General features: G+C 43.8%; 1 protein-coding gene across 1 annotated transcript in view; it reads left to right on the plus strand.

The window, feature by feature from the left end:
- The first annotated feature begins 1,464 nt into the window (after window positions 1-1,464).
- The window catches only part of ADORA3 (adenosine A3 receptor), a 31,336-nt gene continuing 5,428 nt past the window's right edge, over window positions 1,465-27,372 (plus strand). The window contains exon 1 of the mRNA XM_040337500.1: window positions 1,465-2,172. Coding sequence (XP_040193434.1) covers window positions 1,829-2,172 — 344 coding nt within the window. The 5' untranslated portion in view covers window positions 1,465-1,828. The remainder of the gene's footprint in view (window positions 2,173-27,372) is intronic.

Raw genomic sequence — 27,372 nt, forward strand, 5'->3', positions numbered from 1 at the left:
TTCTTGATGAGACACTTTGGTCCGGAATCCCCTGCCAAAGGATCTCTTTAGCTTTGTTTCTTTAGACCTTTAGATCCGGCAGGAGACACTGTCAAACCTCTCGGTGTATGGTGCATCCTTCGATGAAGTTTCCAGGCCTTCTCCCAAGGTACCAGCCTCTTGCATGGCCCTCTCCAGGATAGGTCCTCCCCTGGCTTCCTTCATCAGGTGGCTTCCTCCCGCAGGTTGGACAGCACAGGATCATCTTTTTAGTACAGGCCACAGCCAGACAACTGGGCCCTCAAATGAAGCTGCAGCCCCGGGCCAACGTGGTCCCGGAACTAGGATTCAGAACGCGCACCTCAGGCCACGAGGCGCGGACGGATGACAAGTACCCCTCCCCAGCACGCACGGCGGGCAACCACTCCCACTGATTGGCTGCCAAGGGGGACACTCAATACACCTTGACCTTGCTGCTGCCACCCTTGGCCTGGGGTGGTAATGACACCCCCAGGCGAGCAATGGTGGATACTTTCAGCACAGCCATGGCTGGAACAGAGGCCAAATTTGCCCTTAATCATTCTGGTCTGAGCCAACAGCACAGACCCCCACTAAATTTAAAGCAGTGCCTGTTCAACAGGAGTAGGGTGCTACATTAGCATTTCAATAAACGAACACAACATTTCTATTTGCTCCCTTTTGCCATTTTAAACATTGAAAATGTTTTATTATATCTGTTCAAAGTGACTGTTCATCCAGCCAGAAATGTTGTGAGTTGATAACTTTCCTTGCTTTCTGCCTCACTGTTATCAGCATTGTTCCCTGCTATCTTTCTGGACTACAGAATACTTACCACCTGTTATGGAGAGGAAAGGGAGATGTCATGTAGTAATAACACAGTGTTATATAGTCCTAATACACTCTCTGTCCTAGGGTGACGACACTGTTCAGTATGGTTGTCACTCTAGGAAAGGAAGTTTACCAAAAGCAGGATTAATAGGCTAAAATAAAGTAAAAAAAATGTAGAAAAAAGAAAACAAATACAATCACCGCATCTAGGACCTTATTGTCCTAGATGCAGTGATTGCATTTGTTTTTGTTTTTTTGTGTTAATATCAAGATTACTAGGTTAAAAAAAAAGGAAAAATGCAGCCACCAAGGACAGGTAAGCCGCAATGCTATCATTTTTGTTCTTGCATTTAAATATACTTTAAACCCAGGACAGCCTTCATACGCACTTCATTTTATTTTGTATTGATGCTTATCTATTCTATTTGCGATTGTTTTATTTTTATTTATTTTTTCTGTATTTTCATTCAGTTTCTTATTAAATTTTCCCTTACTATTTATTATTGTTCCTTTGCCTTGAGTTCCATAGAACTTTCTACCAAAAGTGGCTGAAGCGCATTTGTGCTTACGGTGCCAAATAGAAAGTTCCTCATTCGATCTGTTTTTAAAAGCATTAGTAGCATTTGTCAAAATAAAGCTGGTTTCCGTGATAATTTTAGTTCTCTAGAAACAAACATAACTGTAGTAAGTGCCTGGGTTACCCTTGCAAACAGGCAGAGCATCCTGCAGGTTTTTTTCATTTGAACGCACAGCAGCAACTTCCTATGACACAAGCAGGAATGGCAGCAGGATTTACTGTAACCTTTTATCTATTTTAAAAGATCAATAGGAAGTGTCATTGCAGCAAGAGATTTTTGTATTTACAAAGAGCGAGCGGAACATCTTAACCAGTAGGTGCGGTGAAAGAATGAAGAACGCACTAAATAGCATTTAATTTTTATTGTCACCCTCTTGCTTTCCTTCACTTTGAAAGTCAGTGAATGTGACAGCACTTTTGAAAATGGCAAATGAGACTGATTTATCGTATACCGCAGCCTATATTACAGTGGAAACTGTGATTGGAATATCATCTGTCTTGGGCAACATCCTAGTCATCTGGGCAGTGAAACTGAACTCAAGCCTTCAGAACACAACTTTTTTCTTCATCGTTTCATTGGCATTCGCTGATCTTGCCGTTGGAGTCCTGGTTATGCCCCTGGCCATTATAGTTAGCCTAGGAATGAAGTTACCTTTTTACAGCTGTTTGTTTATGTGCTGTCTAATGATTATATTAACCAATGCATCCATCCTATCTCTGCTGGCAGTTTCTATTGACAGATACCTGAGAATTAAGATACCCACTCGGTGAGTTATTTTATCTAACTTAGACTATTTTGATCCTATATTGTATTTATTTTATTTTATTTATCGCGTATATGTCATATTTGGTCAATTCAGCAACACCTAATTCCATTCCATTCGATAAAAAAAAAAAAAAAAAAAATGTCATTAAAGCTGTAGTAAACTCTACCACAGGACAAGTTTTCCAAAAAATAAATAATAAATAAAAAAAAATTGAAGTTGAAAAACAAAATGTGCATTTATAATTTTTTTCTTAGGAGCTTGTAAAGCATTGCATCCATGTTCAGCAGATCATGGGTGCTATGTCAGGATCCTGCAGACTCTCCGGATAGCTGTCTGCCCATATCTCCTGTATGGGAAGGCAGTTACTTGAGTGCAGGAAGATCAATGAACTTCAAGAGTGCTCACCAGCACCCTTAAGCCCTGTACACACGATCGGTTTGTCTGATGAAAACGGACCGATGGACCGTTTTCATCGGACAAACCGATCGTGTGTCGGTTTGTTTTCCATCGGTGAAAAAAAATAGAACATGTTTTAAAATTTTCCTATGGATAAAAAAACGATAGAAAAAAACGATCGTCTGTGTGGAAGTCCATCGGTCAAAAATCCACGCATGCTCAGAATCAAGTCGACGCATGCTTGGAAGCATTGAACTTCGTTTTTTTGAGCACGTCGTTGTGTTTTACGTCACCGCATTCTGACACGATCGTTTTTTAAATGATGAAATTGGTCCGTGTCCATCGGATGGACCGATCGTGTGTACGCGGCATCAGTATAAATACAGCTGTTCTGTCACACCCTCAGAGGTTTGTTAGAGAATCTTAGTAAACAAACAGCATTGTGAAGGCCAAGGAACACACCAGACTGGTCAGGGATAAATTGTGGGCAAAACAATCAGCGCTTCAATACTAATCAATTACTTCTATAATGACGTGAAAAAAATCAGATATACCGCTCTGAGTGTCTACACAGCTGCTGAACACTTATAGTGATACACCACACCTATTGCAATATTAATTTTGTGAAAATAGTGCAGAGCTGCGCATCTATAAATCTTATATAAACAATTAATTATACATTCCATAAAACAATTTATGAAAAAAAAAAATATATAAAAAAACTGTTCATATGAAGGTTTCCAAAGCTGTCACTGCTGTGTAAAATCCTATTTAAATGGATCCAATATTCAGTGCACACCACCACCTACTAAAATGCCTGCTCACCTCAAGGATGAGTATAAAACACATAGACAGATCACTCCATGTGTCCACCACGATCACGATCAGTCCACTTTACCAATGGTAGTAATTCCTACAGTCTCCAGACTGCACCTCTGTGTGGGTAATCAACGTATAAATTGTCTCCAAACACCACCTTCCTCCATTCGCTTTTTAATAATCCCTGCCTTCCCATACAGGAGATATGGGCAGACAGCTATCCGGAGAGTCTGCAGGATCCTGACATAGCACCCATGATCTGCTGAACATGGATGCAATGCTTTACAAGCTCCTAAGAAAAAAATTATAAATGCACATTTTGTTTTTCAACTTCAAAATTTTGAAGGGTTTTTCCAATGCTTTATTTTCCAGGCCAACATCAACACAAATTGGGAAGGATAAAGTTGATGAATAGAGAGAGAGGAAGAACCTTGCAGTATCAGGCCTGGATATTAAATGGAGCAGTCGGCACTGCTCTGTATAGTACCAACTTGTAACTCGTCGCCACTCCAACTGAGTGGGTAAAGTGCCCCCGGACAGACCCGTTTCTATAAGCCTGGCAGCCAAGATGTCACTTAGGATTTCTGGGAGGAACAGGCCTGTCTATAGGCCTGGCTCTAGGGCCCCTATCACAGGCCAATTACAATAACTGAGCTAGATAGATAGATGGAGCGAATCCTCCCAGTAGATTTCTGCATTGGTCACCAGATGACAGCAAACATACCTGTCAGTACTCTGGTCACCAGATCCCCAATTGGTTTGTTCAGGCTCTGTTGGACGACCTGCCTCTGGGTCCCCCTCAAACCGACTCCCCAATCAAACGGCACCCAGCCTGGGATCCTTTCAGTAGAACCGGGAGCCCAGTAAGTCACTGGGGTCCCCTTGTACCTCCGGATGAGGGTTTGTGTGGCCTGCAGTTTCGGCCAGCTCCTGAAAGAAGCCTCATCTGCAATCTTAATGTGAAAGCCTGAGTGCTTTCAGAGCCCTTTCACACTGCCAGCGCCCGAAGAACACTGGTTAAGTGCCGCTAAGACCCCTTTCACACTGGGGCATTTTTCAGGCGCTTTGGCGTTAAAAAATCTCCCTCAATGGGAAGGGAGCAGTGTATTCAACGCTCCTAAAGCGCTGCAAAGAAGCTGCTTGCAGGACTTTTTTGGACACCCTGCCAGCGCAGCGCCTCTGTGGGAAAGCACTCAGGCTTTCACATTGGGATTGCAGATGCAGCTTCTTTCAGGCACTTTACAGGCGTTTTTTTTAACGCTAAAGCGTCTGAAAAACGTCCCAGGTTGAAAGGGGTCTAAGCCTTAAATGAATGCAGCCGCCACATCTAAGGACTATTAAGCTGTAGTATATAACACATTTTTGGTTTTGTGTTTAACCACTTAACCCCCGGAGCATATTGCTGGTCAAAGACCAGAGTACTTTTTGCGATTTGGCACTGCGTCGCTTTAACTGACAATTGCGCAAACAAAATTGGCGTCCTTTTTTTCCCACAAATAGAGCTTTATTTTGGTGGTATTTGATCACCTCTGCGGTTTTTAGTTTTTGCGCTATAAACAAAAATAGAGCGACAATTTAGAATTTTTTTTATATTTTTTACTTTTTGCTGTAATAAATATCCCCCAAAAATATATAAAAAAACATTTTTTTTCCTCAGTTTAGGCCGATATTCTCCTACATATTTTTTTGTAAAAAAAAATCGCAATAATCGTTTATTGATTGGTTTGCGCAAAAGTCATAGCGTTTACAAAATAGGGGGTATTTTTATGGCATTTTTATTAATATTTTTTTTTACTAGTAATGGCGGCGATCAGTGATTTTTTTCGGTACTGCGACATTATGACGGACACTTCGGACACTTTTGACACATTTTTGGGACCATTGGCATTTTTATAGCGATCAGTGCAATAAAAATACATTGGATCAGGACTTTTTTTCAGGGGGAACTTGAGGGAACTCAGTTCCACCACCTCTGACTCAGACCCTTTGGTGCCTGCTCACCACAATCACTTGTAAACACAGGAGTCTGGTTTCTGTGTTTACAAGTTACAGCTTTGTAACCCCCTGAACTCTACACTCTGTATGTAATGCAATTCTGGTATTTAATGCCCCTTTAAGACCCTTCTACTGTTTGTGAAATCTGAACGGGTCGTGGTTGAGTTCCTGCACCTATTTTCTGAGAAAAAAAGCTCTGCATTGGATTACTATAAAAATGCCACTGGCAGGGAAGGGGTTAACACTAGGGGGCGGGGAAGGGGTTAAGTATGCCCCTGGGTGTGTTCTTACTGTGGGGGGGGGTGGCCTCACTAGGGGAAATCACTGATCTTCTGTTCATACATTGTATAAACAGAGGATTAGCATTTCCCCCCCTGACAGGACCGGGAGCTGTGTGTTTACACACACAGCTCCCTGTCCCCGCTCTGTAACGAGCGATCGCATGTGCCCGGCGGCGATCGTGCCCGCCGGGCACGCGCACGGGTGTCGGGGGCGAGCGGGATGCGCATACGCCTTCCGTCGCCGCACGCGCCCCTAGTTGCCTGCGAAAGAGCCGAAGAATGAAGGCGGCAGGTCGGCAAGTAGTTAAACACACTTTAAAATACTTTATCTATTTAAAGCAGTAGTAAACCACTGGCTGTTTTTTTTTTTTAACCTGCAAGGTAAAGTCATATGAGTTGATTTACTCAACGCAAATCCACCCTGCACTACAAGTGCTCTGCAAGTGCACTTGGAAGTGCAGCAGCAGTAGATCTGAGTGGAAGATCTGAAATTGCCGAAGCTCTGCTGATTTTATAATCCAATCATATTCAAGCAAAAATGCTGTCCCCCCCGCATGTCCCCCTCAGATCTACAGCGACAGCACTTCCAAGTAAACTTCCAAGTGCGCTTGTAGTGCACAGTGGATTTACCTTTAGTAAATAAACCCCCCAATGTGCTAGTATGCATCGCATATTAACACACTGAGGGTTATTTACGAGAAGGCAAATCCACTTTGCACTACAAGTGCACTGCAACTGCAATTGCTGTAAATCTGAGGGGTAGATCTGAAATGAGGGGAAGCTCTGCTGATTTTATCATCCAATCATGTGAAAGATAAAATGCAATTTTTTTTATTTTCCTTGCATGTCCCCCTCAGATCTACAGTGACTGCACGTGCAGTGCACTTGTAGTGCAAAGTAGATTTTCCTTTAGTAAATAATTCCCATTGTTTGGAAACTGAATCAAGGAAGAAAATCACAATATGACTCTATGGCCAGGGCTGTCTTTAATATGGTTTGGGCCCTGGGCAAACATTTTTTTTGGGCCCCCCTCCAGCTTATTTTGGGCCTGACTGGTTCACATGTATGTTTTGGCGGTCCTCATTTGTGCAGGTACAGCAGCCCATTGATTTGAATGGGCTGCCATGCCTTTGTTTCCTGCAGAAAAAAGGTGCATTCAGCATTTTAAAAATACAGTTGCCTTGAAATCCATTCTGCTTTTGCACCATGCTACTTACCTGCAGTTCTTGCACACACAAACGCACTGTGTTTTTAAAAGCGTGACCTAAACATCTTAAAATGCAGCAAGTTTGACAGTGCGGGAACTGCAGATAAGTCACAGCAGACAGCAGAATGGACAGACAGTGCTGTATTTTAGTGCTTGATGGGCATAGGCGTGCTGTGTGCGCAGCCTATTACATGAGGCATGCGCTTTTCTTTGCAGGAAACACAGGCATGGCGGCCCATTCAAATGAATGGGCTGCTGTGCCTGCGCAAATGTGGGCCGCCAAAATACATACATGTGAACCAGCCAGGCCCAAAATAAACCCATCAAGCAGTTAAATACAGACAGTAATGCCATGTGCTCTGAGGCCTTACTCAGCCTGGACTGCAGGTCTGGTCTGTGATTTAAAGAGTTCCTCTATTTTACACATGGCATGGCATGGGGTCCCATGGTGCTAAAGCAGAATGGACAGACGGTGCTGTGACCCCATGCCATGCCATGTGTAAAATAGAGGAACTTTTTAAAACACTGACCAGACCTGCAGTAAATCATCAAATATTATAAAGACTTTGGGCACACTCTACAGAAAACTTCTATTTACAATATAGATTAGCAAACAGTGACATACCTTGAGGAGCAGGACATGAAGAAGTCAGCCTCGGGAAGAGCAAACTGGGGATGTTATAAAATCACATTCTAATTCACTTTTATATACAAGCAGCACCCAGTGGCAGGAAGGGAGAAGTGCACGTCTAAAGGGAAGCCAGGGGTGCTGTACATTTTAAAACACTGGAAAGGGAAGCAGTACTGTCACTGGCTGCGTGCCGCTGATGATTTTCAGCCTGATTTGTGGGCAGCACAGGGGCTTAACGGGTGGCAGGGCCGCCATCAGGAATTATGGGGCCACTTACACAGCTTCAGGCATTGGCCCCCTGGAGCAGAGAACCGGGATGGGGGGTTGCTGCCGCCTGAACTTGAGAAGCAGAGGAGGGCTGCCATGAATTTAGAAGCGGGGGGCCCTTTACAAAAAAGAAATAAAGAAAAATATATATAAAAAAAAGGGGTGTAGCCATCCGGGGCCCTGGGGACCTCTGGGCCCTTTAATAAAAAGAAAAAAAGAAATAAAAAATATATATAAAAAATATATTTTAAAAAGGGGGTTGCCATCTGGGGCCCTGGGGACCTCTGGGCCCTTTAATAAAAAGAAAAAAATAAATAAAAAATATATATAAAAAATATATTTTAAAAAGGGGGTTGCCATCCGGGACCTCTGGGCCCTTTAATAAAAAATAATAAAAAATATATATAAAAAAGAAACATTTATAAAAAAAAAGGGGGGGGGTTGCCATCCAGGGCCATGGTGACCTCTGGGCCCTTTAATAAAAAAATATATATATATATATATATATATATATATATATATATATATATATATATATATATATATATATATATATATATAAAAAATAAATAAAAAGAAAAAAAATAAATAAAATAATATATAAAAAAATGTTTTTTATAAAAAAAGGGGGGTTGCCATCCGGGGCCCTGGGGACCTCTGGGTCCTTTAATAATAATAATAATAATAATAATAACATTTATATTATATATATATATATATATATATATATATATATATATATATATATATATATATATATATATATATATATATATACAGTATATATATATATATATATATATATATATATATATAAATAAAAGAAATAAAGAAATATATAAAAAAAGATTTTTTTTATAAAAAAAAAGGGGGGTTGTCATCCAGGGCCCTGGGGAACTACGAGCCCCTGGGGACCCCCAGACCTCTAAAAAAAAAAATTGGCCCTTTAATAAAAAATAAAATAAAAATATATTATTATTTTTTTTTTTTTTTTAAATAAATAAAAAAAGGGGGGTTGCCATCTGGGGCCCTGGGGGCCTCTGGGCCCCTGGGGACCCCTAAAAAAATTGTCCCTTTAATAAAAAAAAAAAAATATATATATAAAAAAAAAAAAATATTTAAAAATAAATAAAAAAAAGGGGGGTTGCCATCTAAGGCCCCCTTTTCAAAGGGGATTGCTTTGGGCCCCCAACAGTGACAGGGCCCAGGGCACCTGCCCCATTTGCCCTGCGGTAAAGACGGCCCTGTCTATGGCACTACATTATTACAAAGTTGTATCTTATTAACTTAACATGCATAAATATGTTACTTTTACCAGATACATTACATAAACCATTTCCTCTTTGTGGAAAAGGGTAGTTGGGTATTTCCTGATTTGTTACATACTTTTCAAATTTTCTTGCTGCCTATTGCAACCAAAAGCTAGTTTCTGAATGCACTGAAATTCAAACCGTGTTGAAAAGAAATACATACTTCTTTTAATGCTCATGTCTTTTTGTCTCAGAACAAAAAACTTGGATTCAATGATAGCAAGTAAAAGAACCGTTGTCATGAAAAAGAACAAAAAACATTTTTAATGTAAAACTAAAAGCAAAAAAAAAAAACAGTACAACCTCTCCGATACATTGGTGTGAGCCTGTCAGCAAGTGGTTAAAATCAATTCTAACCATTTTCAAGGATAATAAGAGGGTTTAAAGTTTAAACAAAGGGCAAGGGGAGCAGGGAAATATCCTGAGGGGCATATAAAATCAATTCTAACCATTTTCAAGGACAATAAGGGGTTTAAACAAAGGGCAAGGGAAACAGAGCAATATCCTGAGGGGCATATAGCAATGCAAGAAACACTTTTTAAAAATTTCATTCAGCGAGGAGCAGCTCTTTTATTGAAATTAACATGAACGATTAAAATGCGAAATTCCTTTAAATAACATGCTTAGAAGATCCCATAAACCTGGCAGCCCATCTGTAGGATGTACTAAAGCAAAAATATAAATTTACAAAGTAATAAAATATTCAATTTTCTAATAAATGATATTACCATATTGGATCGCTTGCCCAATTGCATCACACATAGCTGCACTGTATTATCACAGCCACTTTGGCTACACACTTTCTTTATCCCTGCCCTCTACCCAAAGCAGGGGGGACCACTTACACAGTGGTAATGTGCCTGACAGCCCTTTCAGACCTCAATACCTCATATACAGCTGCAGCACAGAGCTGAGCAAATCTCTCCGGGGTTTCTACTCGGCTCCAATGTGTCATTTGACGCAGCTGGAGGAAATTCTTGGAGGACTGTTTCTCACTCCAGGCTAGGGTGACCACATTTCCAAACTGCCATTCAAGGGCCCCCCCCCCCCCCCCATTTTTTTGCAGATTTTTGGGGCAGGGGCATATGAAATCAGCGGGCCCATGTGGGAGATCAAAAGTGGGCCCTAGGCATCAAGAAAAACAACTGAGTGGTCAGGGGGGGGGGGGGCACAGAGTAGTCAGAGCAGAGGGGCAGTGGGATGGATAGAGGCACACCTCCCAACTTTCTGAGATGGGAATGAAGGACACCTATTAGCAAAAATATGTAGGAGAATTATAAACAAAGAAAAACTGGTTAAACCCACAGGTGCTTTTTTACCACTACTATTCTTTTATATTGGCTCCTTGAGGGACAAACAAGGAGAAAAGAGGAACAGAGGGGCAGAGGGACAATGCTCTAAATGAGGGACAGTTCCTCCAAATCAGGAACAGCACAGGAGGGGGGGGATGAAGAACAGCACAGGTGGGACCAGAGGACAGCACAGGAGGGGGGGGGACTGAAGAACAGCACAGGTGGGACCAGAGGACAGCACATGAGGGGGGGGACTGAAGAACAGCACAGGTGGGACCAGAGGACAGCACAGGAGGGGGGGGGACTGAAGAAAAGCACAGGTGGGACCAGAGGACAGCACAGAAGGGGGGGGACTGAAGAACAGCACAGGTGGGACCAGAGGACAGCACAGGAGGGGGGGGGGGGACTGAAGAACAGCACAGGTGGGACCAGAGGACAGCACAGAAGGAGGGACTGAAGAACAGCACAGGTGGGACCAGAGGACAGCACATGAGGGGGGGGGACTGAAGAACAGCACAGGTGGGACCAGAGGACAGCACAGAAGGAGGGACTGAAGAACAGCACAGGTGGGACCAGAGGACAGCACAGGAGGGGGGGGGACTGAAGAACAGCACAGGTGGGACCAGAGGACAGCACAGAAGGAGGGACTGAAGAACAGCACAGGTGGGACCAGAGGACAGCAGGGGGTTGGAGAGTGGGGGGTGGAAGGGAGCAGAGAAGTTACTGGGGAAGATCAGCCAGGAGAGTGTTGAGGGACCTGTGGGCAGTAGAAGGAAACTAGATAGGAGGGGTGGCATATAGAGGAACTGATGCCCTCCCTGTTCTTCTTGCAGCCACTGAATGCCCGCCTTTACCTCCTGCAGGCATTCAGTGGCTGCAAGAAGAACATGGGGGGCATCGGTTCCTCTATATGCCGCCCCTCCTATCCAGGTTTAGAGGGAAGCTGCATGGACCATCCTGGAGTATGAGGCTGGGTTGCAATGGCGCCCCCTGTAGTTACACCGCTGCAGTGGAGTAACTAAAACATTTCTGGCAGTTTGAAGGAGCAATGAATGGAATGCTGGCAGGATTCTGAGGTTGTGATTGTCGCTGATGAGCCACTACTGAGAGGATAGCTTGATATACAGAGGGGTTAACAAGACTAGTAGGTGAAAAGGTGGCAGACCATGAAAGGCTGAGAGTGAATGAGGAGGGGGGGGGGGGCTGCTGCAGTGAGAGGCAAAAAGTAGTGGGAGAGAAGAGACATTGAGCAGCTGGACAGGACTGGGTGTGAGGAGTTATCATGTGTGCAGGAAACATCTTCAGCTCTGAGGGGTTAATGCTGGCACCTGTAGTTCCAGCATGAACCCTGCCCTGATATCTAAGGATGTTTCCTCCTTCCATCCAGGGTGTCATGTGTCAGTGTCCTCTCCTGCCGACCCTTATCTGGAGCAAGCCTCTGAGTGTACTGTGCAGACACACACTCCAGCTTCTTACAAGTGCTGAACTCTGACTGCTGAGAGAGAGCCGACAGGGTTTTAACACCGATGGATCTTTAATGCTGGTCAGTGCTTTGCATGTTACTTGCCTTAGTTTGTACACTGCAGTCTGTCTCAGAGTCCGAAGTTTCTTCTGGCTGCCGGTGGACTCCAGAACATACAAGAGGAGGTGGGTGGAGCTTAACAGAAGGCGCAGAGGAGGAAGTTAAACTCTCATCCGCTGTGATAGGTCTCTGCCTCTCTCCTGCTCTGACGTCACTGGTTGCTACACGCCAAGCGGGAGGCAGGTAGCAACCAGTTTGGGCACTGAGCCAGCGGTGGTGAATAGGGGTCTCACTCTCTGTCAGCTAGGGGTCCACCACAGGCTGAGACAGAGAGGATGTATGCAAAGGCTATTTTAGGGGGCAATTCCGGGACTCTGTATTGTCCCGTAATGAGGGTGCCCGGGACACAAGCATTAATTAAGGGACAATCCCGGGCAATCCGGGACACGTGGTCACCCTACTCCAGGTACCACTGTACCTGATGTCTGGTAAGTTTTTCAATGGAAGTAGGAGAGAACATTTTCTGGGGGGGGGGGGGGTTGCTTCTTCTGTGGCAGGATTGAATTTTGCCAGGGAAAAGGTGGGTTTGTTGGTGGAGAATGATTTTTACTGGGGGGGAGTGAACATTTTTGGTAGTGGTGGGGGGAGGGGGTGTTGCTGGGGGAGAAGGGATTTTTGTGGACTGTAGGGTTAAACAGGGGATTTTTGCTGGGGGGGGGGGGTGGTAAAATATTTTTGCTTTGAGGATGCTCACCATGGCACATAATGCAAAGTTTGTAGTAAGATGCAGGGTGCTACTGCTTTTGAAACTATGCATGAAACTTTGTCCACTGCACTTATGTCCTGTTGCACTCACAATGAGCAGAGTCCACACAGGAGGATGAGGTAACTGCATCCCCACCTTCCCACCTTCCTTTCACTCCTGCTGCCATCTTCTATAGAGATACAGCAATAGGAACATGGTCAATGCCTGGGTTATGGAGGATCCTATATCTGCATGCAGAAAAGTCCATCCATTCTGACCTCCATTCCGAAAGTACCCTACTAGGGATACCCTCAGTTAGCAATGGTGGATCACAGGCACAAGTACTCTGAGTTTGTCTTGTGTCGTATCGGCCTCAATTTTGAGTGGGAAATTTTGAATTTTTATGAGTAAACAATAGTATCACCTCTTTTGGATGTTGGGGCTTCTCCTCTTCTTTTCTCTCCTTCCATTTCTATATTGCATTTTCTAGATTTGTATATTTTTTTACTTATATGTAGATCATTTTTGAATAGAATAGACACAAGGAGGTAAGAAAAAAATGTATTTATATATTTTACTTTTACTATGGCCAGCAATGTGGTAAACTTAGATGTTTTGGAAGGGGGATTTTTTGCTGCATATGATGTTCTTTGTTTCATCATGGGTTCCGCTTGTGTGTGCACATTCATACACATGGGGAGGGTAAGGTTTATTCTTTTCCTTCATTGCGTATTTCTCTGCACATGTATTTTATCACATACAAAGTTTTATACTGCGTGTGGACTTTTTTTGTTCTCTCTCTCTCTCTCTTTCTCTCTCGAACACTTTTGAATCAGAACCCCATGGGATATTAATCTGGTCAGTTAAGTAGCAGAGGGGGAGGGGTGTATACAGAGGGGGCTGTTAATCAGTTTCAGCTGATTTGCTGTTAATTGAAATTAACAACAGGTGCACTAGATGGGCAACCATGAGACGACCTCCAAAACAGGAATGTTTTTTCAGGTGGAGGTGTCTGACATTTTTTTCCCTACTCGTCTTTTCTGACTGTTTTTCACTAATTTGGCTAGGATCAGTGTCACTACTGATAGCACGAGGCGATACTTAAACCCATTAAAGGTTGTACAGGCAGTCCAACTCCTCCAGGATGGCACATCAATACGTGTCATTGCCAGAAGGTTTGCTGTGTCTCCCAGCACAGTCTCAAGAGCATGGAGGAGATTCCAGGAGACAGGCAGTTACTCTAGGAGAGCTGGACAGAGCCGTAGAAGGTCCTTAACACATCAGCAGGACCGGTATCTGCTCCTTTGTGCAAGGAGGAACAGGATGAGCACTGCCAGAGCCCTACAAAATTACCTCCAGCAGGCCACTGGTGTGAATGTCTCTGACCAAACAATCAGAAACAGACTTCATGGGGTGGCCTGAGGGTCCAACGTCCTCTAGTGTGCTTTGTGCTCACTGCCAGACACTGTGGAGCTCGATTGGCATTTTCCATTGAACACCAGAATTGGCAGGTCCGCCACTGGTGCCCCAAGCTTTTCATAGGAGCAGGGGCAGACTGACCATTGGGACTCTCGGGCACTGCCCGAGGGCCCCATGCCACTAGGGGGCCCCATCAGGCTTGCCAGGCTCAATAATACCAGGAACAGTATGTAAAAATCTGTGTGTTGTTTTTTTTTACATCGGTCCTTGATATGTCCGAAACCGACATGCTTTTGATGTGAAAATCTTGAGATTTTAGCTGCCCTGCCTCTGCACTGCCTCCTGGCGTGGTGGCCATCTGTAAGCCCAGGAGCCCCATAATCTTCTATTGCCTGGGGGCCCCATGAGTTGTCAGTCCGCCCCTGCATATGAGCATATGTGACAGACGTGAAAGGGTCTGGAGAAGCCTCAGAGAACTTTATGCTGCCTGTAACATCGTTCAGCATGACCGGTTTGGTGGTGGGTCAGTGATGGTCTGGGGAGTGTGGTGGTGGGACCCTGTGCTAACTTAAAGATTGCTGGTTTACGCCAGATTTTTGAGAGAAAGACACACTGATTGCACAGCTGTGTGTTTGGCTATTTAGTTCTGACCTGACTATGGCTCAGAGTCCCATCCAACAGACAGGAAGTCTGTTCCTGGGAGCCATGTGGTCTCCCATCCCCCTGAGAGGAGTCAGATGCTGCATGGGTGCAGCCAGAGCATGCGTATCTGCAGGAGTCAGATGTCATTAGTGACTGAGCAGCAAGGCGCTGATCAGGAGTAAGCTAGGTATGAGCTTAACTCTAGAAAACTCTGTTTGTTCTGAGGAGCAGACTTAAGGCCTGAAACAGCCGGATGGCAAGAATGAAAGCCAGGAGGCTAAAGTGTTAAGTATGCAAGATACAGTAATGGTGGAACCCCCTGTGAGGGCTACTGATGTATTTGTGAACTTTTTGTGCTTTTAAAGAAAAGTGGGCTACCAGGCCCTTAAAAATTCTGGACTGGCGTAATCACTAAAAAAACACACCTACCGCTGGAGTCTGATCACCCCAATCTTACATATGATGGAGGTATTGCTTCGGGCAGTTTTGGAAGAGTTCCAGATCCTCGCATACCGAAAAAACAGTGAGTAGAAAGAAACTGTGTGTTTTGCAGCAATGCTGTGGTGAGTAGCCAATGTGAACGAAAAGTCAACGTTTTCTGCGGTGAACTGCTGTTAGCTGTGTGTGGCAGTCAGGCGAACTGCATTGCACAGGAGTTCAATTGATGGCCTGTGTTGTATACAGGTGGTGTACCTGTGCAAGTGAGCTCAGCGTGGCCTGAGGAGATGTATCCACTTAGGAAGGTCCAGTGAATGGATAGTTCAAGTGGAATCGCAAATTGTGAAGTCTGCATGTGAAAGTGTGCTGTTTGCAAGTCTTGGAGACAGTACCTCAAATTTTCCTGTGTTAAAAGGAACTGTTAAAAAACATTGTTGGCCTGATTGCAGAGATGGGACGGTCAAAGCGCAAAAAGGAAGCAATGTTTGCTGAGATGAGAGACAGAACCTTGTGGCTGGAGGGGTTGTTACCCACAAAAAAATCCCCAGACTGGTGCAAGATGCACTTGGCCGCACTGAACCAAGTTAAAAGGGAAGCACATGCTGTTGTCCCTGGCAACGCTCGTGCAAGCTGGCCAGCTATCAATGTGAAAAGTGTTAAGAACCAAGTGCGCTGTTTGCGGTCAAGTGAGTGGGGGCATGACGTTTCCAAGTGCCCTTTGTCCCAGGCTTCAGCAAAGCAAAGGTATGAGAAGCCTGCTGAGAGTGTAAAGAGTGAGCAGATTGGTGCAGTTGCCCATAGCAACGCCTATGATATCAGGTCGATGGACCGCAAGACAAAGATGTTGCCTACAGAGGGTCGTGGCAAGTTTAAAGCATCACCGCTTTATAGAGAGAGGAGTCTACGTGTGTGGGAGAGCCAGCAAAGTGCAGCTGGGGGAGCACCGTTTCCGTTAGCAACAGGATAAAATATGCAAATGGGAAGGAGGAGCTACAGGCAAGAGGAATATCACCATCCTCATAGAGATATCAGTGATATTCTGCGTGTTGGGAGAGTGTCATCTCCCTTAGCAACAGGAGAAAGTCACCAAACACCATGCCTGGAATGTGGTCAACTGGGACATGGAATCTTTACTTGCCCAAGGCTCTGTAACACCACCAGCGAGTCTGGAAAGGCTGCAGTGTCGCCTTGTGGCCACAAGGAGGCAGTAGTTTGTGTGGATGCAGCTGAGAGACAGCGCACTCAAATTAAGCCAAAGTTACCTGCTGCAGGATATGGTAAGACTGTTGCAGTTTGTGGGATTGTTCCAAGTGAAGTGGCAGTGTGTCCAGTGGGGAGATCTGCAGAAGGTGTAAAAATTGACTTGCTGCACTGTGCTACCCAGATTAGTGGGGAGACACAGGTTAAAACCCTGCTTGCAGCAAAGTCAACGACTGAAAATGACATATGGACTCTGTGTGCACCCAAGGCAATCCAGCAGAGTGCTGGGAGAGATGTGTTAGGAGTGACCAAAACAGTTGGTGTGCCATGTTCCCTAGTGACAGTGACAGGTGCTGCAGAGTTTCCCAGGGAAACCTCCAAGGAGCCTGCAGTGGTGAGGCAAGTGGTTTCCCAGGACAACTGTGAAGCCGCCCTAGTGGGCAGAAGAATTCCTTTGGAGAGGAAGGGTGGTGTGCTGAGTGGCACGCATGGTACCATGCGTTATGACAAAAGACAACCTGATAGAGCTTATAAAACTGCTATGTTTATGAATGCTGAGGATAAAGATATTGCTGATGATACATGCACTTATGGTGATGTGTTCACTAGTAATGAGGAAAGGGGTATGTCTCCCTTGGCAACCAGAACCACAGTGTTGCCAAGGGAAATCTCTGGGGGTCTCCAGATGTTGGAGCCAGAGATTGTCCAGGACAGCCCTGATATTGCTCTGGTTGAACAGACTTGGTCTACACCATGCAATGAGAGTTTGTGTGAGCAGTCCGTTTACCCTATGTGTAATTCAGTTGTTAAGGGGTTAAGTCAGCAGGCCAAAGCTGAAGGTGCACAGCTGAGTGAATTGTCTATTGATGATACGATGCTTAACCACTTAAGGACCGCCTCCTGCACATTTACGTTGGCAGAATGGCACGGCTGGGCACATGCACGTACGTCCTGTGCTAGTACCCAGCCGTGGGTCGCGGGCGCACGCCCGCGGCGCGCGCCCGTGACCCGGTCCGAAGCTCCGTGACCGGGACCGCGGGACCCGATCGCCGCTGGAGTCCCGCGATCAGTCCCCGGAGCTGAAGAACGGGGAGAGCTGTGTGTAAACACGGCTTCCCCGTTCTTCACTGTGGCGGCGGCATCGATCGTGTGATCCCTTTTATAGGGATACACAATCGATGACGTCACACCTACAGCCACACCCCCCTACAGTTGTAAACACACATGAGGTCACACATAACCCCATCAGCGCCCCCTTGTGGTTAACTCCCAAACTGCAATTGTCATTTTCACAGTAAACAATGCATTTTAAATGCATTTTTTGCTGTGAAAATGACAATGGTCCCAAAAATGTGTCAAAATTGTCCAGACTGACACCCCGCAACAACGATCGCAGCGATGCGCGCCCCTGAGGGCGCGCAGCGGCTCAATATCCTGAAGACGTCATATGACGTCGGGTCAGGATATTGAAACCACTTTGCTGCCGTAATTTTGTAATAGGGCGGCAAGTGTTTAAGGCTGCAAAAAAAAAACATTTCCAGCCATGAATTTTGATGAAAGGATGATTGTACAAACTGGGTGACAATATGCTGCCCAGAGTTTAAAGGAGAAGTCCAGCCAAAGCTTGTTTGGCTGGGCTGCTCCTATGGATCACAGGAGTGCAATTAATTTTACACTCCTGTGACCCATTTTCAGCAGAGAGTGGACTAAGGTCCTCTTTCTGCTGATGTCACAGGAATCAGTCAAGACACTGCGTCATCCTGACATTAATAATGCAAATGGGAAGAAATTCTGGACAGCTGCTCTCCCAAAAAAGCTTTTGCCTTTATCATAGCTATGACTAAGCACTGTTTGTTAGTGTGAAACGCGTCAGTTCTTCTGTCCGTTCTGATCTGCTGTGGCATGTATTTTTTAATACATTTTTTGAATAAAGGCAAAAACTTTCTTTGCAGTTTGGCTGTCCAGAATTTCCTATTCCTATTTGCATTGTTACATGCATTGTCAGCACCTCGTATTCTGGAGGAGAGGCTTTTACCTTCGTTTGACCTGCCTGAAGTGGTGATATCCCATTAATGTCTGGATCCGCAAGGTGCCTGGACTAATACCTGTCTCAGGCTCTCAGTGAGCCTCTGAGAGCCTGAGGCAGTCAATTTCCGCCCCTCCACAGCTCAGCACTCCAATGAGCGAGGATGAGCAGAGCGGAGAGCTGCTGATTGACAGTCAGCAAATCTCTGCTTGGGGAGCTGTGAAAATTGAGCCATTGGTGTTGTTCGATCGCTCAGTTCTCAGTGTAGAGGCACAGAGGACAGATGCAGCATCGGACCGAAGCTGCATCCACCTAGGCAAGGATGAAACTGAAAAGAAAACAAAACCTTTACTTCTCTTTAAATCACATCCACTGGAAAATCTTCAGGCATTGGAGAGAACTGGGACAAGATATTTATCTGTGGATAACACACTAAGATTTTTGCGAATAATATTTCTAACTTGATTAAATTCTTTAGAAAAAGTAGTGCCAAAAGTAATTGAGTTGTCTGAAGTGGCAGTGCACCTATAGTTAATAAGGGACAGTCCGTCCCTACCATAAACCATACAAACAGCTTTGATATGCCAATCCTTATAGCCAAAGTCCTTTAACCTGGAGTTGATGGTATTGCATTCTCTAAAGAAGCTGCCTGTATTAGAGCAGTCTCTTCTAGTTCTGATATATTCCCCATGGGTATAGACTGAATGGTGTGTTTATGATGGAAGCTAGATGCCAATAACAAAAAATTGCCTGACATCCTTATAGAATGTGAAGGAATGAACAAGACCAGAGATGGGATCAATGTTTCTGGAGCCTATCTCATGTGAAAATTCCAAATTCAGAGGATTATAATTAAGGTAAAAAAATAAAAGGCAATAGAGCTGAACCTGAATTGTCCCAAACTAGTATCAGATCATCAATGTACCTTCCATACCATCTGATGCTGTCTGCACATGGGTTAAAATGGGAAAATAGAAAATACTCCTCCCACCATCCTATGTACAGATTAGCAAGAGATGGGGAAAATTTAGCTCCCATGGATGCTCCTCTGGTCTGTAAATAATACACTCGGTCAAAAATAAAATAATTATGCTCCAACAAAAAATGTACTGACATAATCAAAAACTCTTTTAATTTTGCATCATAAGAGCTATAATGATGTAAATGGAATAGAGATTTGACATCTAGTGTGATCCATAAAAAATAATCCTACCAATGAATATCTTGGATATGAGATAGTACTGCAGAAGTGTCCCCAATGTATCCAAGTAGCCTAGTGACAAGTGGTTGAAGGTACTGATAAACCCACTCATTCAGTTTTTCAAAAGGGGAACCAATGCCTGTGACAATGGGTCTGCCTTTAACGAGGTGGTCACCCTTGTGTACTTTGGGTAAGTGATGGAATACTGGGACTATAGGAATTCAGTAATTTTAAGAGTAAAAACCCCCAGGTTCCTGCCTGTGTCCAAAAGTTTTGACAACTGTTGCTTGAAAATGGGAGTGGGATCCCCCTCCAAAAGGCGATACGTAGAAGTATCATTTAACTGACGCAATGCTTCAGTCTTATAATCCTCAGAGATAAAGATAACCACTGATCCACCTTTGTCCATGTCACGTATTACAATATTACGGCAAGCCATAAGATTAGAGAGCATGTCTTTCAGATTTAGTCAAATTATCTCTGACAGGGGTGGAGGTAGTAATAGTATTCTCTTTAAGGCTGAGGAGATCCCTCTCCACAGCCGTACTCTGGGTATGAACCCGATAGAAATACCTATTGCCTCTGTGAGGAACATCTGTGTCTATACCATGCATACCGCCTGAAGATTTGAAGCCTCTCAAGTGTGGATCTTGCAATCAGATCCTGAAGATTGAAAGTATCTGGAACATCTTGATCATTACCATAATTCACTTGAGAAGGTTTCAGGGGGCTACATTGGAATAGAAAAATTACTGTGTCTGACAGATCAGGAGAACTGAAATTGACATGCCTTTGTCTGTGTCTGTGTCTTCTCTTGTTTCTTAAGATTGAGTGTGGTCTTCCTGATCTGTTCCACACATAGACGGTTCCTTGCCTGTAATCTTGTAAATCTCTTAGATATTTTTGTCTTTTAGTGTCCAGGATTTCCTGCTCCAGTTTATTATTAGACTCCCGTAAGTCATCATTCAAAGTGGCATAAATATTGAGAGATCAAAGTATGTCAGGTCTAATTAGTAAGCACAGAGCAGCATGCAATCAGTGTAGATATACAAGAACACCAGATCATACATGTAAACAGAAAAATGCAACGCTCTAAAAATGTTTTACTTATATCGCCCGTGAATATATGTCAAGCGATTTTTGTTTTTAAAACAATACATATAATACACAAACATGTGTCGCTGGTATCCACAAACTTACATCTGGTGCCGCAAAACTATAGTAGAGTGGTGGCAGGAATAAAGTTCAAAGCTTTATTGTTTTTAAATAATTTATTTATAAATACTATACTATACGTTTTTTCTTTGACATTGTTGGTTTGTTTTATTGGATGAGAGCATTCATTCCCTTTGATGTCCATGAGATGTGTTTTGGAGAGAGTTGATATCTGGAAGATCTTAACCTACCTGGCGGTATGATTATGTCTGGAATTTTGTACCAAAAGCGGTACAATTATTTTGCATGAAAATTTGGTGATATATATTGTAGGCCTGCAATTCTTAGGAATAACACACTTAAATCTGTCCAAACAAGAGTCTAGCAGACATCCCGGGTATGATAAAGTTTGAAACACAAAATCATAAATTATAATATAATAAATAACTATAAATAATTATAACAAATAATAATGTAATTATAATAAAAATTATTCAATAATGTAATCAAATCAAAAATACTGAAATTTGCTCAGTTGCAGAATTGTCGCTGTCATTATTTAAATTTTTTGATGACGAATTTCCCCACAAATTGCTATCGCTCAATTCTGCAAGTGATTCTAATTTATTATCGCTGTTTTCTAGCTGGTCTAAAAGCACTGTTGATGTAAAGGGACACTTTTTAGTTGCTATGGACAATCTACAGTTTGCAGGCAGAAAGAACCGTTTTTATTATATAAAACTGCATGCAGGACACTGGACAGACCTCTAGGGACAAAGGGGGTGTGTATTAATTTCATACAGTACTGTAATCTATAAGATTACAGTATACTGTATGTGTATTGTGTGTTTCACTTTTTGAATTTGGCGCCAAACTCCATCCTGTGCGTCATAACGTCGCAGGGAACGGAGCTTGGCACTGTGAATCGAGCGAGGAGACACAGCGGAGGAGCTCGCGCATACAGCGGGGACACATCGCAGGATCCAGGGACAAGGTAAGTAACTTCTCCCTGTATCCTACAATGCGATCCCGAGTCGGGCTCAGGGATACCACTTTTGGTATGAAAAATTCACCCCGAGCCAGACTCGGGAATATCGCTAAGGAGGTTAATTTGAAGCTGCATAGATTTCCTGTGAGGAGAATAAAAAAAGTAACAAGGAAGTTTGGCGGTTCTATATATTAGACAGCATCTCTGTCCGGAGAGTTTGCATTCTTTACGTATGGTGGAGGCAAGACCCAGCGATGGAGGATTTTTCAACTATTCACTTCAACTACTTACTTATGGACTTTCACTAGAGTTTCATTTTATTATTGAGACTTGTTTGAAAAATACTTCATATGTCAATTATGTGATTTAGTGTTCACGGGTGATACAAGGTAAATTTTTTAGATCACTGAATTTTTATTTTTTTACATAAATTATCGCAAGACTATTGTGTTCGGAGGTGGTCTCTTAAAGTCTCTGGGCCAAATCCTCAGCCAGGCGGCGTAACTTAACTTTTTCCATTTAAGTTACACCTGCCGCAAATTTCCCAAGTTAGTGCCCGATCCACAAAGCACTTACCTGGGAATTTGCAGCGGTGTAACTTAAATTCCGCCGGCGCAAGGCGTTCCTCTTCAAATGGGGGCGATTCCCATTTAAATGAGGCGCGCTCCCGCCGTACTGCGCATGCTCGTGACGTCATTTTCCCGACGTGCATAGCGCGAAATTACGTTACGCCGAGCTTTGTGGATCGCGACGGGTCAATAAAGTTGCGTCGGGAAAAAAAAAAAGATACGGCGAAAAAAAAAAATTCAAAACAAAAAAAAAATCGCGTCACTGGACAGAAGGGTCTGCTTTTACATGGTGTACTAACTTTACACTTTGTAAAAGCAGCCCTAATTTTGCGTTTGCAAACTAAAACTTACGGAGAAAAAACGAAGCTGAAAAGCTTCGTGGATCTCCGTAAGTGCTAATTTGCATACCCGAGGCAGCATTTCGACACGAAATGCCCCCAGCGGCGGATCCGGTACTGCATCCTAAGATCCGGCAGTGTAAGTCCCTTACACATGTCAGATCTTCTGCCTAACTATGGAAAACTGATTCTGTGGATCAGTTCCATAGTTAGAAACAGGGATACGACGGCGTATCAGTAGATACGCCGTCGTATCTCTTTTGAGGATTTGGCCCTCTATTTCTATATTGATTGTAGCAGATTTTCTTCCTGGGAGACAATTATGCCACATAAACACGGTCGTTTTTTGTCTTGTAAAAAAACTTTGTTTTTTCTCATGAAAAAAAATGACGTTTTTCAAACTTCATTTTAAAAAACGACGTTGCCTGCACACCACTGTTTTTTCAAAATGCTCTAGCAAAGCGCGGTTACGTTCAGCGCATACGGCGGCACTCTGTTCCATTCCAGCTCGTGTCATAACTTGCTTCTGAGCATGCGTGGGTTTAAAAACTTTTTTTAAACGTCGTTTTAGCCTACACACGATCATTTTTTATGACACAAAAAACGACGTTTTGAAAAACGACATAAAAAATTGAAGCATGTTCGAATTTATTTTTGGTCGTTTTTCAGAAGACATAAAACAACGTTTTCCCCACATACGGTCATTTTAAATGACGTTTTTAAAAATGTTGTTTTGTTTCATCACAAAAAAACGACCGTGTGTACGCGGCATTAGTTGCATCAATGCCAATGAACATTTAGAAAGGATGGCATTACATTTAGCAAGGAAGGTGTCCGAATACACAGTAGATGGGATTTTTTTAATTCTTAAACCCCTTGGGATCATGGATTCACTGATATATTGTTTCTATCCAGTGAGATCCCACCACAGTCTGGTTTCCTTCATTAACCACTTAACCCCCGGACCATATTGCTGGTCAAAGACCAGAGCACTTTTTGCGATTCGCCACTGTGTCGCTTTAACTGACAATTGCGCGGTCGTGCAACGTGGCTCCCAAACAATATTGGCGTCCTTTTCCCCCCACAAATAGAGCTTTGTTTTGGTGGTATTTGATCACCTCTGCGGCGGTTTTTCGTTTTTGCGCTATTAACAAAAATAGAGCGACATTTTTGAAAAAAAATTATATTTTTTACTTTTTGCTATAATAAATATCCCCCAAAAATATATATAAAAAAAGTTTTTTTTCCTCAGTTTAGATCGATACGTATTCTTCTACATATTTTTAGTAAAAAAAAAAAAAAAATAGCAATAAACCTTTATTGATTGGTTTGCGCAAAAGTTATAGCGTTTACAAAATAGGGGGTAGTTTTATGGCATTTTTATTAATATTTTTTTTTACTAGTAATGGCGGCGATCAGCGATTTTTTTTCGGTACTGCAACATTATGGCGGACACTTTTGACAAATTTTTGTGACCATTGGCATTTTTATAGCGATCAGTGCTATAAAAATGCATTGGATTACTATAAAAATGCCACTGGCAGGGAAGGGGTTAACACTAGGGGGCGGGGAAGGGGTTAAGTATGTTCCCTGGGTGTGTTCTAACTGTAGGGGGTGGCCTCACTAGGGGAAATGAGTGATCGCTGTTCATACATTGTATGAACAGACGGTCAGGCATTTCTCCCCTGACAGGACCGGGAGCTGTGTGTTTACACACACAGCTCCCAGTCCCCGCTCTGTAACGAGCAATCGCGGGTGCCCAGCGGTAATCGTGCCCGCTGGGCACGCGCACGGGAGTCAGGGACGAGCTGGGAGGAGCTGACGTATGGCTACGGGCTCTCGTGCAGGGGAGCCGACCTGCGGCTGGTCGACAAGTAGTTAAACATGTTTTCAGCTTTCCATGCTTTCAGCTTTCTTTTGTGTATACGAGAGAGCTTAAGTAATCTGTCCATATTGTTACCAACACCATAGTCTCCATCTGGTCCCAAGATTTCCAGATTCACGCCTGTGGTCATATGTGATTCAGAAAAATCAGGATGTATGTACTTATTTTTACCAAAGATATGTAGCAGTATATATTTTGGCCCAAATTTATGAAGAAAAATTACTAATTTGCTAAATTTTATAACAGAAACAAAGAAAATATTTTTTTTTTACAGGTTTTCAGGCTTTTTTCTTTTATAGCGCAAAAAATAAAAAACCCAACGGTGATTAAATCCCACCAAAAGAAAGCTCTATTTGTGTTAAAAAAAGGACAAAAATGTCATTTGGGTACAGTGTTGTATGACTGAGTAATTGTCATTCAAAATGTGAGAGCACCGAAAGCTGAAAATTGGTCTGGTTATTAAGGGGGTTTAAGTGCCCAGTTGTCAAGTGGTTAGGGAGGCTGGATGGATTACTTTGCCACCAGGACAAAATCTTCGTACCTCAGTAAGCAAGGTCTCAGGTTCTCAGGAAATTCCACAACCACCAAGTTGCAAGGCACTTTGGAGCCGTAAGACTAATGAGCTCATTCAGCGGTCCTTTTGGTGGCCTAACCTCAGTTGGGACTGCAGATCCTACGTCAAGTCATGCACGACATGTCTACGTAGCAAAGGGCGACAAAGCCAAAGCCTGGGGGTTATTGAGACCCTATTCCTAATCGCCTCTGGGAGATGATCTCTATGGATTTTATTGTTGACCTTCCTCTCTCTGAAAACTTCACAACAATCCTGGTTGTGGTTTACCGACTATCTAAGATGGCCCACTTCATACCAATGATTGGTACTCCTTCTGCAGCCGAAACAGCTCATACTTGTATCAAAGAGATCATCAGACTTCACAGACTCCCAAAGAACATTGTTTCGGACCAGGGGGTGCAATTCACCTCCAGGTTTTGGAGAGCCCTTTGTAAAGCCTTGGAAGTGGAACTCTGCTTGTCATCCGCCTATCAACCCCAAAGTAATGGGCAAACAGAATGCACAAATCAAACTCTGGAGCAATATCTCCGCTGCTTTTCAGCTTTTTCCCAAGATGACTGGGCATCCCTGCTCCCACTGACAGAATTTTCCTATAATAACTCTGACCATTCAGCTATAAACCAGTCCCCATTCTGGACCAATTATGCATTCCACCCTGCTGCCCTGCCTGAAACTATGCCTGAAACTACTGTACCCGCCTTGCAGGACAGACTGGTTTTGATACAAAACAATTATTAGGTCCTCCGGGAGTCCATACAGGAAGCCCAAGTGGATTACAAGAAACATTTTGCTCAGAAACGGAGGGGGAATCCTCCCTTTAAGGTAGGGGACAAAGTGTGGCTGTCTACTGCCAACCTGAAATTGGCCTGCCCTTCACGGAAGCTAGGGCCAAGATATATTGGCCCCTTTCAGATCAAACGGGAAATAAACCCAGTGGCGTACAAACTGTCTCGGCCTGAATCATATAGGATCCATCTGGTCTTTCACACCTCCTTGCTTAAACCAACTGTTCCAGATCCATTTCCAGGGAGAGGGAAGCCACCGCCGCCACAAGTGACTATTGAAGAGGACACATAATTTGAAGTAGAATCAATCCTGGACTGCAGGAAGTGAGGGAGACAAACCCAATTCCTAATTAAATGGAAAGGGTATCCTTCCGAAGAGAGCTTCTGGGAACCTGAAGCCAATGTACATGCCCCTAGTCTCCTCTGAGAGTTTCGGGCCAAATACCCTGAGAAAATTGCCCAAATGGGCATCCAGAGGCTGCCCGGCAGGGGGGCAATGGCAGGAGAAGGGGTTTAGGACCCAGCATCTCTACCAACACTTATGGCAGAAGATGGACTTTAGGACCCAGCATCTCTGGCAGGAGAAGGACTTTAGGACCTAGTATCTCTACCAGCAGATCACGTGGGCCTATATGGAAGTCTGCTAGTGTCTGCATTTGCTGGTTGATCTTCGGCTCCTCCAGTGTGTTATCATTGTGATATTCCTGTTCCTGTGTCTCCTGTTACCAATCCGGCTTGTCCTTGACCTGTCTCCTGTTTGCTTCCTGTGTTCGACTCCAGCTATCCACCTGAGCATGTCTGCTCTGATACCAACCCGGGTCACAACCTAGGCTTCCTTCTGAACACGCTCCAGTAGCAGCATTATCTGAATCCTGAAACACCTCACGGGTGTTACCTGTTTGCTGATTTTATGCCAGCACACCAGCTGTACTCTAGAACCTCCTGCATACAGTCCAGCAGGTGACCCGTGCTTCTTTGGGCCTGACCTCTCCTGTTTTCACCCTCGGGGGATCTGGAACTTAGCCGCAAGGGATTCCCTCTCTCTCCATTGGCCTCCAGTACCAGGTAAATGATAGGGGAACAGATCAGTGAGTTGCACATTGAATCCAACACAGGTGCTCTCGCTCTTTATAGTGTCCTCAATGCACCAGAATTTAGCATTAAGCAAAAGTAGTATCCGGCAACTACAACATCCATATAAATATTTTTATTTCTTGCACAGGAGTAAATAAAATGCTCACATGTTTTGGCGATTAGCCTTGTTCAAAGCAAAATACCCACTAAAAACCTAGACCATATATTCTACTACAAACTGGGCTGTATTGTAATGAGCACAATTAATAAAAATGAAGAGTAGGTGTGTGTCATTAGAAAGAGAAGGTGTACACACACAGATCCACGTCCCTGCTCTGTGATGAGCAATCGTGGGTGCCTGGCGGACATCGCGCCCACCGGGCACGCGCATTGGTGCAGCGAGCTTGCCCACATGCTCTCCACAATTTTCGGGAAGCCAAG

The sequence above is a fragment of the Rana temporaria genome, chromosome 2 (assembly GCF_905171775.1).
Source record: "Rana temporaria chromosome 2, aRanTem1.1, whole genome shotgun sequence".
Lineage (NCBI taxonomy): Eukaryota > Metazoa > Chordata > Amphibia > Anura > Ranidae > Rana > Rana temporaria.